Below are 13332 nucleotides of genomic sequence, written 5' to 3' on the forward strand. Positions count from 1 at the left end.
TGGGGATTTTTATGACCTACTAAGCTTACTGTGTATATGCGAGCTGCATATGCACACATAAAATCATAGATTCGCAGAAATACACTTAGTATACATATGTATGTATATTGCACACATAAGCCGGTATTTCCGTTGGCCGTCAAATGTGCTCGCAACTAAAATTTGGTATTTCTCACATTTTTAACACAATGTTTAGAATACTGGCAACACACAATATCAAAGAAGTAGTTGAAAGCTGAAATTCTAATTCCGAGCCCAGCCGAACATTGTTCAAAGCTTTTGCAAGCATAACAAGAAAAAACGGTTACTTCGGCTGCACCGAAGCTAATATACCCTTCACAGGTGCATTTCATTTACTAACTATGTGTTCAGTTTATATGGAAGCAATACGATATAGTAATCCGATCTAAGCAATTTTTTCGAATTAATCCATGTTAAATTTCGTGAAGATACCACGTCAAATGCGAAAGTTTTCTATACAAGCCCCTATATGCTATAGGGATCTGAATAATTTCTTCGGAGATTACATTTTCGCCACAGAAAATAATCTATACCAAATTTCGTGAATATATCTTGTCAAATGCAAAAGTTTTCCATACAAGAACTTTTTTCCGATCGTTCAGTTTGTATGGCAGCTATATGTTATAGTGGTCCGATATCGGCAGTTCCGACAAATGAGCAGCTTCTTGAAGAGAAAATGACGTTTGCAAAATTTCAAAACGATATCTTAAAAACTGAGGGACTAGTTCGTATATACACAGACAGACGGACATGGCTAAATCGACTCAGCTCAACATACTGATCATTTATATATATACTTTATAGGGTCTCCGACGCTTCCTTCTGGGTGTCACAAACTTCGTGACAAACTAAATGTACCCTGTTCAGGGTATAAAAAGACTATATATCTCACCAAAAATTCAAAATAACGTAACATCACTTTTCAAAAGTTTACAGGCGAAGGAAATATGTTATAATACAAACTACTTCTATTGAAACAAAATTTTAATTTTCATTATAAAATATTTATATATTGGTGATTATATCTGACAGCGATTTCGATTTTTTGTTTTTTTTTTGATTATACGTTGTTTTGCAGTTTAGGTGACAATATTCTGCATATGGCAAATTGTCAATTGATTTGTTTCATGCCTATTGTCAGACTTCCGGCTCTCTTTAGCCTCTTTCTTTTACCTTGCATTATATATTTTACAATCAACCTCTCTAACAGAAAACACCATCCTTTTAATACGATATAAAACCAACCAGATGGAGGCCATTAAATATAGTGAGTATCAGCTAATATGTCAAATCAAGCGGGGCTTTAATCCGATTTCGCTTATTTCAAACTGCATAATAAATTTGTATATCAAGAAAGTTTTAAAAACCAATATCCCGGTCCCGAGAAAAATCAATTTGTAACTAAAACCTTCTCCCTTAAAGGATAGTTGGCTGAAGATTATACAAATACATGTTATTTCATCGGCTTAAATGGTTTCATAACTCAGTTTTCTTGTTTTTTATACTTATTTTGGAACACTTTACATAAAAAATTCAGAGATATATAATACAAGTTGCTTTATCCGGAAAGAGACAGTTATCTGCGCTTACGGTTAACAGTACTTATAAAATACAACCAGTTGCATATAAATATTTTATAACTAGTTGCTTTTGCTATTGGGTTTGACCATCGTTGAGCTTAACAGACAAGACAATTGAGCTAAAGAGATTTGCGTTTAGATGCACGTAGTGTCGCTAAGGGCCATCAAATAAAAACGTTCATTTCCGTAAGCTGACGATTTGTACTTTTATTGCAACTACAAATAATACCAAGCTAAACGAACAATTTTTATGTACATAAATGCATAACTATAGACGCTGTAAATATATACTCATCTATGAATATTTCTATATGGTGTAACATTTATCTTTGGTGAATGAATACGTTTGGTATGTATGTACCATAATGACATTATCTCGTCATTGCTATCCTACATTCCATCCAGTGTACAAATCAGGAACCAATAACAGCATTGGTATAAAACTTTAAATAAATTGTACCAATAAGAAAAGCAGTCTAAAGTCCCAAATTTGTCAAAATCGGACTATAAATGTTCAAGCTCCCAGATACCGACGATGTGGACGCCAGTGTCTATATCAGACTTTTAATCGAAAATATAGGTCAATGTGTGAGATATGCTATTGAAATTGGGAGAGAGTCCTTGTCGAATCATGGTATCTCTATATGCCAAAAATGGGTTGAATCGGACCCTTAGCTCACAAATAACTAATGGAAAGATTTGCGTACTTCTGGCTTACTTTATACCACATATGTCATCCAACATGTGAGTTGTCTTAATAAAAATAAGGAGCATGGTTTTTTAAATAACAGGGCATCATTGTGCCTAAAATGGATAAAATCCAGTAAAAGCTTGACCTTGACCCCATATAATTTATATTTCGTGAACTCTACTCCTTATGTATTGGTTATAATATGTGAGTTAACTTATATAGAATTTTCCAACTAACCAGCTGATTTTAAACCATTCAGGTTGGTCAAAATTTGTGATATTTTAATGAAATTAAATGGACAAATTCTCTTAAATATTAGAATAATGACTTAGGGCTGAAATACATGGAGTTTGTTTTGAACTTGATCTTAATTGCATGCTGGTTCATATCCCTAATATAATGAATTCCGATCCGATATTTAATTTAGTAGCCTCTTCAGTTGGGTTTATATCACATACAAGTATATCCCATGATTGGAGTATAAATTTCGCTGCCGCGAAGTGTCCTTCACTGTATCAAAATGATTACCGAAACAAAAGTATTATAAAGCTACCAGAAAATATACCTAATACTAATTATACTCGTAAGTATGTTTCAGTTTTAAGCGCTAACTTCTTAAATACATTTGTTTACTGAAAATGTTTGACATCGAAGCTGTTCCCTCATTATGTGTAGTTTTTGTTATGTCAAATTCATTGGCAGCCGTAATCAAACAAATAAATGCGATTGTAATTTCATTTCGGTAGCACTGACAGCACTTTGCGAGTCAAACCGACAACCCACTGAACATCTGTTGAAATGGACAGCATTTGTGCACATTTTCATATGAAACTTTTCACACCATACAGTGAAAGAAATTTAATCCAATGGTACTGTTCCTAAACTGGCGTCACTGAAGTTGAAACATTGAAAATCCATGAAATTCATATGTAATAAATAAACATAATACATAAAGTAAACAATAATTTATCGTTTGATACATACAGAAAATATATGTTTTAAAAAAATATCGATCCCATAGCTAATTTTGGAATTTGTTGCCTGATCAATGTATGATCCAATTATTGTCTAAGACAAACCATAGTGTTTCATTTAGTATATAGTATATATAGTAATATAAAGACTTGCAATAAATGCCGACCGAAAGGCTAGAAAAATGGATTGAAAGCTATGATAGGCCTCGGTACACTAAAATATACTTACTAGAAATGTTTGTTTACTAGAGAATACACTTGTCTTATGTTTAAACAGGAAAACAGCAGTTCAACGAAAATGATTACTGGGACTCACATCGAAGAAAGATTTTGCAGTATATTTGTAGAATATTTCAATTTTGGTAAGCATAAATAGATACATATGTGCTTGTGTCTAGTTATCAAAACTAAAAGAATTTGATAAATTAAATATTGTGAAATGACAAGGGTCGCATTTGACAGTGAAGAAGCAAGAAGCCACAGCTGCAAATCGTTGATTAATATTAATATTTTAATCATAAATTTACATACATATTTTGTCTAACGACAACATTTTGTTAATATAACCATTTTGGCATAAATTACATATAATAATCTATATGTATGCACATACATAATAAAATATATACATATACACATCTCAGATACTCGTCACTCATAGCATTACATCTTTTTAATTTCAGGTGATATTTTCATATTAGTTTTCAGTATGGACTCGCGAGAATCTTTCGAAGAAGTCGTACGATTACGGGAAAACATACTAGAAACCAAATGGGCGGCGCTTAATCCCGGCTCCGGTATGAAAAAGAAAAGTTTGCCGAAAATACCTATGGTTATTGCTGGAAATAAATGTGATCTTGAACCCAAGTGAGTGTAAACTGCTAAATATTTTATCAAGTCATAAGAAATACTCGCCATTTAGTTATTAATTTTTCGGAAATTATTGAGAATTGAGGACTACCAAAGTAATCAGATTACATCTCTGCTGAAAGCTTAACAAAGAAACCGCCGTAATTCAATAAATTCTCTCAGCTAACTCATTAAAATAGTTTGTTTTCATTGCTTTCAATCAATCCAAATATATTGTACTACAATTATAATATATTCTAAGATAGTTAGTAAAGTTAGTGTCTATCCAATACCACGGATTTTTGAAATCCTGTAAAATTAAACTCAAATTTGATCAGCAATATTACCTTCCCGTGAAAGAAGTGCAGTGGAGAGAGATAGTATGTATCTATACGGTCCAAACTAGATAACCAAATAGGAAGTGGTGCCTGTTCACCAAATTACTTGTAGATCGCCTTCCGACTACAAATCAGTGCAGTGCCTTCTAAACAATTAAAGAAAGCCTTCTTGAAAAAGAGTGTGCTCAAACAGGAAATATCTAAATCCGTATATACAGAAGGCTAATCGGTTTTGAAATCACTAAAGTCTCTTAGAGTGCCATTAAATATATTGAAAGAATGCCATGATCTCTCAATCAACCTGCTATGGGACATTGTAATATGCCTGATAACTGTGCAGAACTAGCCGAGAAAGAGGGAATTCGTATGAGTATCTGTCTATTTGTAGATATTTATTTGTTATTTACTTGCTCGCAGACATGCGAACTCCATACAATGACTATACTTAGAAGCTCCCACAAGGAGAAGAAGAAAAGATTATAGGACATCTTCTATGCGAAAATAATCACAACTATCAGTCGAGTTCCTTGATGATATTTCAAAGGTTTCATAGATAAAACTTTTCGTACTAAAGACTTTCGTCAGAAGCACGGGGTAGTTCAGAGAGAAGATAATGCAGTGGGGAGAGTTTAGTCTCTGTGGGTTCGCAATGAGCCTCCTAAAAGCCTAATTGCATCTTTAGACATCCACTGTACCTACCTACCTACTCCCTTTTAAATAAACTATGTATCTAATACTCGTATTGTCAATTTTCGATCGTAGTCTCCAAATCGCAGGATTAGCTTAGGACTAATATACATTACTTACATATGATCTTGCTAACATAAATATACTCTATTGCAGAAAAGTTCAACTAGACGAGGTAATGGGATACATTGCCGGCCAAGATAATTGTTGCGTCTTCGTCGAATGTTCGGCGCGACAAAATTTCCGCATCGATGATTTATTTTATGCACTTTTTATGGTTTCGAATTTACCATTGGAAATGGCACCGAATCACCATCGACGCGTGGTATCCGTATTCGGAGCACCATCACCACTGCCGCCACACACAACTGTGGGCGGGTCGAAGAAGAATGCGCTTTCGATTAAGCGACGTTTCAGTGATGCCTGCGGAGTGGTAGCACCGAACGCGCGACGACCCAGCATACGAACCGATCTGAATTTGATGCGCTCCAAGACGATGGCTATGAACGAGGGCGACGGAGCGGGCGTAGCGCGTAGAAATATGTGCGCTTTAATGTAAGCGTTAAGTGCGTTAGGAATATCTTTATACACATAATCGTAATAATATACATACATACATATATACCTACATTATAGGAGCGATGATTTCAGTATGTGATACAATCATAGAGCGTTCTAGTTAAACCCATGCACATTAGTTCATAAATAATATAAAGTACATAAATTTATTAATTACAGTTATGTGAATAAATAAATGCGTATGCTTAAGTGAAAATGTATTAAATACAGGTACATACATACATAACATATTTATACAAATAAATAATATCATTTGTAAGATTTTGAGAATGCGTTGAATTTATCGGTGAAGTACAGCTTGAAGTGTGCTTCTTCTAAAAATAATAATAAAAGAAATTAATATTTTTATTATATCAAATAAAAGTATTTTCTGAAACCTTTAGCATTTAAAGAGATATTTCGGAAAAATATGCGTATAAAAAAATACGTCTATTATAAAAATAATAATTTTTTCTTTGCTTTATTTTCATAACAAGTTCAAATAATAATATTTATAATAATTATATAATTATAATTAAATATCTTATTAATTTTTGAAGTTAAAAATTAATTATATGAATATAATAATAATAATTATTACTATATATTTTAATATAAATTCCGCGCAGAAACCGATTCATCGAAAAAAAAATTTCTCTAGGTGGGTATCAGTGACATCTGCTTGAGAATAGATCGTTAACAGTTAGAGATCTTACTGGCATCATTGGAATATCGGAAGGATCAGCGAAAACTATTTTGGAAGATATTTTGTGCTAAAAAAGGTGAAAGCACGTTCGGTTCACTAAATTTTTTCGAAAAACAGCTTCTCATTAACGTCTGTGAAACAATGCTTTCTAACTACCAAGCTACAGTGAAACGTATTATTACTGGCGATGAGTCTTGGATTTATGCCTACGATCCGGAAGCAGACGATCAATCGGTCGAATATCGTGGCAAAGGTAAATCGAAGCAGAAAACACCACGACAAAGCAGGTTAAAAATCAAGGTTATGTTGACAGTTTTCTACGTTTGTCGAGATAGTATGGTGCACTCCGCATTCCTACCCACCTACCTAACTGCCAACAAAGAATACTATTTGAGTGTTATGCGTCGTTTGTGCGAAGCTATCCGTAAATAAAGCTCGGAATTATGGGTCGACAACTCTTGATTTTTGGACCACGATAATGCACCGTTGCATACTGAATTCTTCTTTTCAACTAATATCGTGCCACTAACATAATCGGCGGATTTAGCTCCGTGTATTCAGCAATCTCAAAAGAACGCTCGGAGGAAACCGTTTTGAGCCAAATGAAGATGTTAAACGTGAATCGCTAAGCACATTGAAAGCTATTCCGCAAACTGACTTTAACAACTATTTTAAGGATTGGAAAAAACGTTGGCACAAGTGTATTGGGACTTCCACTGCATTGAAGGGAACGACAAAGATTTTGTGGAATAAATTAAGAAAATTATGAACGAAGTCTTACTATTTTTTGCTCACAGCAGTACCTATTGGCAATATATATCCTGCTACCTTCGCATAAATCATCATTTTTCACATTAAATGTACTTGTTTTGGTTCAATTGGGTATATATAGGGACATCTCTTTCCATGACAGACGAAACGAAACTACATTTTTATTCAGTTAGAAATCATTTCTTTGGTAGTCTTCTCAATAATTATTTGCGGAAATCTTTTATTACTTGTCAGTGCAACCATCATAGCAATCTTCTTTTGGACTGATATAAGCCATCTAACGATTCGGTTATTGACCAATGGAAGCACGCACAGTTTCTATTGGAATTGACGACGCAATTCGAAAAAAGACGTTTTGCGACTGTTCAAATCGGTATTCAACAGGTCATGGTTTCTAACTCTGACCATAAATTTTAGTCCAATGTGAAGCTATGAAGCCAGGAGGGTTGCTTTTAAGCCACTGCTGGGTTGGTTTTGCTTTGTGTGCTGGAGCGGAATCTTGCAGGAGTACCCAAATCTCTCCATCCAAGAGAGTATAGCTCAACTGCTTTACCACGCAATCTAAAACACCCTCTGGTACACTTTTCCTCCAACTTTAACACTCTTTTACAAAAGTGAATAGACGTAACGCCTTTACAGGGGATACCTCACAAAACCATTAAAACATCTGGTTGGTGATTACGTTGAATATTGAGCAGCTGTTTCACGTACATACATATATATGTGACAAATCGGCTAATGTCATACCGCGTTAGAAGCGTCATTCGAAGACAATTTATACCATGGAACAGTACACTCCAAAAGAACGCGCTGAAATTGTTCAGCTTTATATTCAAAATAACTTTTCAATTGTGTTAACTCAACGTGCGTTTCGCAAAAAAAAATAAAGTGAAAAGTGCTCCAGTTAAGAACACAATTAAGTCTTTATACGCAAAATTTGTGAACACCGGTAATCTCAGTAATGCCAGTCATGCATCCAGACAACGCACAAGACGTTCTGATGAAAATATCGAAGCTGTACGAGCCAGTATTGAGGAGACTCCATCGACATCGAGTTATCGCCGCTCTCAGGAATTAGACATCTCTCGCACCACTCTCCGACGCATAATTCATAAAGATTTGAAGATGTTTCCATATAAAATTCAAATGGCACAAAAACTAAACCCAGCTGATTATCCGCGACGCCTTAATTTTGGCAAATGGGCCATCGAAATGGCTGAAAACGAACTTGACGAAAAATGGTGATGTTGACTGGCCACCGAGATCACCAGATTTGACGCCACCAGACTTTTATTTGTGGGGTTATTTGAAATCCAAGGTATACGCTAATAAGCCAAAGACCTTAGCTCAACTGAAAGCCAACATTCGACGTGAAACAGCCGCCATATCATCCGAAACATTGGCCAAAGTCATGGAAAATGTCGAAAAAAGAGTGCATTTAGCTGTCAAAGCTAAAGGTGCCCATTTACGCGATCTAATTTTTAAATATTAGCTGAAACAAATCCCCTTGGACCAAAATAAATTATTTTTGAAATGAACAAAAAACATTGTTTTCTTTTGTTCTTTTTTTTTAGAAACAAATGGGTCAACTTTAAATGGCGTACCCTGTATATATAAACAGATTCATCTCGTCATGCTGATCATTTATATGGTCTTAAATTTTTCCTTTCCTTTCGGAAATCAATTTTGCAAAATACTTTTGGCATAGGCGTTCGGTAAACTTATCTTCACCATACATATTACATAATTTTGCTTGCCTTGCTTGGACTGCATTTGTAACTTTTTGATAGAAAATAATACAAGATGAAGAAAAAGCTGTTTTCGATCTTTTAGATTCGATAGAGTTCCAAACAAAATTATTCCAACAAATTTAAAATATTGTTTACAAAAAAATTTGATTACATCAACTGTTCAAATATTTAAGGGTGAAGCGGTTAAGTGTGAAGTTGGGTGCGAAAAAAATCAATGAGATCAACTATTGTCATCAAACGAAATTTCTTAGTGAACGACTCAATAATAGAAAAATTTTTTTTCTGCAAATTTATCATTATGACAAGGCTAAGTAGTACTCGATAAAATGCATAATGCATTCTCTCAATAACAATTTATTAATGTCGATTCATATTGCCTCAACAAGAATTTTTTTAAGAAAATACTAAAATGTGGCAGAAATTTGAGACAGAATTTTAGTACCTTGCGATCCCCTTGAACCAGAACTTAATTTGCCTAGAATAAATCACTAAAACCACTCAGTAAATATTATTTATTCGCTTTCAATGTCTCCACATCCAAATGCTCAGCAGTGTAAAATTAAACAATCTATGTATGTACTTCAAAAAACAATATTTTTTAAATAATTTTTAACGACAATACAAAAATATTAATACATGCTATATACATTTAATACATGTTTTGAACACATATGTATGAATATATTTTGAAAGCTTTAAATTCCTACTGCAACCAAGGCATTATCAAATCTAACAAAAGCTAAGCTTTGTCGTCAAACAATAATCAAAATGAAAGATATAAAACAAATATCAAAAGTGAAGAGTATAAAGATTTGAAATCGAATGAAAATGCACACATAAAACTTTAGCAGCAATAAAATTAACACTACTGTACTAAATGGACTTAAGGCCAACACAAACACACCGATTACTGTTCCAACAAACAAACAAAAGCTTCAATCTAAGAATATTGTATGCACACAAATATAACTATGCCAATAAAAGGCGAAATATACAAGAAAAGAAAAAGAAAAATAACCATATCTAAAACCCACCAATGCTTACCTATTACATACTACATATACATATACTATATACTTATTTATGAATATACACGTGTACTATATACAATTTAACTTCCACTCACTTCTAAATGTGGTTTCATGCCAAACTAAACTAAATTATCTAAGTAACTCAATTTACTATCAATATACATACATATACATAACTAACTACTTATACACAAGAACAACAACAAATAACTATAAAAGAATATCAAAATATGGTATAATAAATAACTATATAAACGATATCCAAATATAGGTAACAACTTTATAAAGATATGAGAATCAATAATAACTCAATGAATGGCTTTAACAAGTAGTTACATATATACATACTTATATTATATAATATTTAGCAAAAGTAATAAAGTTTACATTAAAATTTGTTAAATTACTCGTGTTGAAAGTGATCGATAAGTTTAAGGCGTAATTTTTACAATCAATAAGTTATTATATTCCTCTTGATATTTAGTTGAGAAGCAAGCATACACCAACATGTCATATGTTTTGAATTTATATTTAATAAGTAATGGCTTTAATAGCATAACTCACGTAAGTAAATGGAAACATGAGTATAGAACTCAGAGCCAAAAAATGGCGTGATCCTTTGGGTTTTGGATTGACTTTGTTATGAAGCAGTTAAAATAGCGTTTTCAGTCCACTTAATCGCTGAGTCATCTGTCGCCATTTGTTAGCGAATTTAGCGTTAGATTTTGTATTGTAAATAAAATGCGTTAAATATGTTTTTTCACATAATTGTTAATTTTTTTAATGTTAAAAGTTGAAATTATGAATTCAAATAAACGAAACCATTAAAACATTACGACTTTGTTATCTGAATCATCTGCAATTATTGGATTTTGTCATCTTTCTGTCAATTTGTGGATTTCATCTCAAAGAACAGGGTCGACTTGGGGATATAGAATGAATTGAACCGGCGAAAGAGCTCCAGTGAGAGCCGGAACTGGAACAGACGCTAGTCAGAAAAAAAAGGTCTGCTTAAAGAATCAAATTAGAAAGAAGCAACTGTGTTAATATACATATCTCCATAATCATTAAGGCTACAACAACCTCACGACAGATATTTTTAGCACCCCTATTGACTCTTGAGGAACCCTGATGAAACACTGGGAATGTTTTATTAGTATGTACCATGGGCAAAAATAGATAAAATTGGATCAATACTACCCCAACTCCATACACTACATATAATAGTTTTCGTTTTTCTAACAAACCTTTTATCGAATATATCGGTCAGTGTATGAGTTATATTTATTATAGGTAATTATATTTAAATGTTCTTTTTGACGTTTTATACCTTTAGGAATGTCCCTGGCATTAGTTCTTGGAAGTTTCAAGAGTATAAAATGTTCAGTTCCACTCGAACTTAGCCCTTTCTTACTTGTTTTAACTGACTTTACAACATGAGACAGAACGTTGTCATAAAGGGAAATTATTATTTGCTCATGTCTAGTCACAGATTACCGTTGCTTTTCGGTTATCGCTCGAATCAATTTGGTGATATGTTATCGGTAGCGTTCACTATTAATGGTTTTACCTAATTTTATAAATTCATATTAGCTGTGAAACTAAGTTCTCGCTGTTTTATAATGAAAAAAAAAATGCAATTTTATTGTTAAGAAATGGTTAAAAATTAATTATTCGATGTATTTCTGGCAAAGTTCGAATACCATAAGGGTAAAACTGTTAATCTTGCGATACTATCCATAAATCCAACAATTTTCTGATGTCGTCTTATGAGTGGAAGTGCTTGCTTGTGCCTCTTCTGGTTCTGAGATCATAAACTTCGAAGGTTTTTGGTTCTCCTTCACATGGTTGGTCATTATTATCGAAATCGGCGTCTTTGATGCGACGAAAACAACCATGGCAGGTTTTTTTTGGAGTTCTCGATGTGCTACAGCCGCCAATTTCTTTCACTGAATAAAATAAAAATAAGTACGATGACTTTTCTCCACTCAATATTAAATTAAGGAGTTTCGAGAATCACATAAGCAAAGTCCACGTTCTCGCATTAGGAGACCACCGATTAAAGACAGATGAGAGAAAATATTCTCAGTGGACCACGTGGGTAATTTTCTGCAAAAAATACTGTGCATGAGAAAGCTGCCCGAGTGATGTTTGCTTACTCTTGACGACCGTGAGAATTCTGCACAGTAGTGTTTGACGCTGTTCAAGCGCAATTTCATGGCATTTCTAACCCTATTTGGTTTTCCACAATGACAATCCAATTGCTTACATCTCCACTAATGCTAAGTCTAAATTGTTCGATTTTGGCTGCGAAATCATCTCCGTCCATCATATGCTACAGATTTTGCATACTTTGTAGACCTCCAGAAAACATACTTTTTTGACGAGTGTAATATTTATCGCACTCTTAAGAATTCGCTTTTCTCTAAAATTTCCTGACTAACAGAATCTCTAAATTACGATTGTGACAATTAGAGACATGAGACAATCGTGACAAGCAGAATACCGATATTACTTTGATTTATTTTACACCAAAATTGTATTTCATCGCTCCACGACCACGTCTAGCGATGCCAATTTTATATAAAAAGAAGATTCCTTACAAGAACTTGATCTGGTCTGAACAATTTCTTCCTAGATTGCATATTACTATATGCAAGAGTAGTCCAATATTAGCAGTTACCACAAATGAGCATATATTATTTTCTATTTCTAATAGTTCACGAATATGTAGCCGACGACCGTGGCTAAATCGTCAAATTGATCAGTTATAAATAAGTTTTATAAAATCTCCGACGTTTCCTTCAGATGGTAGAAACTTCGTGCAAACTCAAAGTAACCCATTCAGTGTCTAAATCCTGAAATTAATTGAAATTTCTCTTCCACTGTAAACGTTTTCAGGACATATTCCAGATTAGCGTGAAGTAGATACATAGCTGGAGCAGGCACCACCCTACATTAGACTCCGAAAAAGCGGAAAGTTATATGCCTCTGACTACTTGAGACATTTAAACGATAAGCATTTAAAAAACAGTCGGTGGAGTCCGTCCTGTACTTACTAAAAAAATTTGTATTGATAAGCTTCATCGAAACCACAGGGTGGTTCAGAGAGGACCCAAAAGAGAGAGGATATTTTAAGCCCGGTGGTTTCATAATGAGACGCTTAATCCATTTTACCCACCTATCTAGACTGAAAATCTAAATACATAACATACACACATATGTACATATATGTATTATATATAACCATCACTCATATCTAAATTTAGTAAGAAGCTACAAGTACAGGGTAACTACGATAAAGCAAAAAACGAATTCGATTAAAATTCTTAGTAATTGTATTTCCGCCTTTTAAAATCAGAATTTTGTGCATCA

General features: G+C 33.7%; 1 protein-coding gene across 1 annotated transcript in view; it reads left to right on the forward strand.

Annotated features, from left to right (window-relative positions):
• Nucleotides 1–6137, forward strand: part of LOC105227142 (GTP-binding protein Rhes) — a 96493-nt gene extending 90356 nt beyond the window's left edge. Inside the window, exons 4-5 of the mRNA XM_049459251.1 lie at nucleotides 3950–4133; nucleotides 5297–6137. Coding sequence (XP_049315208.1) covers nucleotides 3950–4133; nucleotides 5297–5699 — 587 coding nt within the window. The 3' untranslated portion in view covers nucleotides 5700–6137. The remainder of the gene's footprint in view (nucleotides 1–3949; nucleotides 4134–5296) is intronic.
• The last annotated feature ends 7195 nt before the right edge of the window (nucleotides 6138–13332 follow it).

This window comes from Bactrocera dorsalis, chromosome 5, assembly GCF_023373825.1.
Source record: "Bactrocera dorsalis isolate Fly_Bdor chromosome 5, ASM2337382v1, whole genome shotgun sequence".
Classification (NCBI taxonomy): Eukaryota; Metazoa; Arthropoda; class Insecta; order Diptera; family Tephritidae; genus Bactrocera; species Bactrocera dorsalis.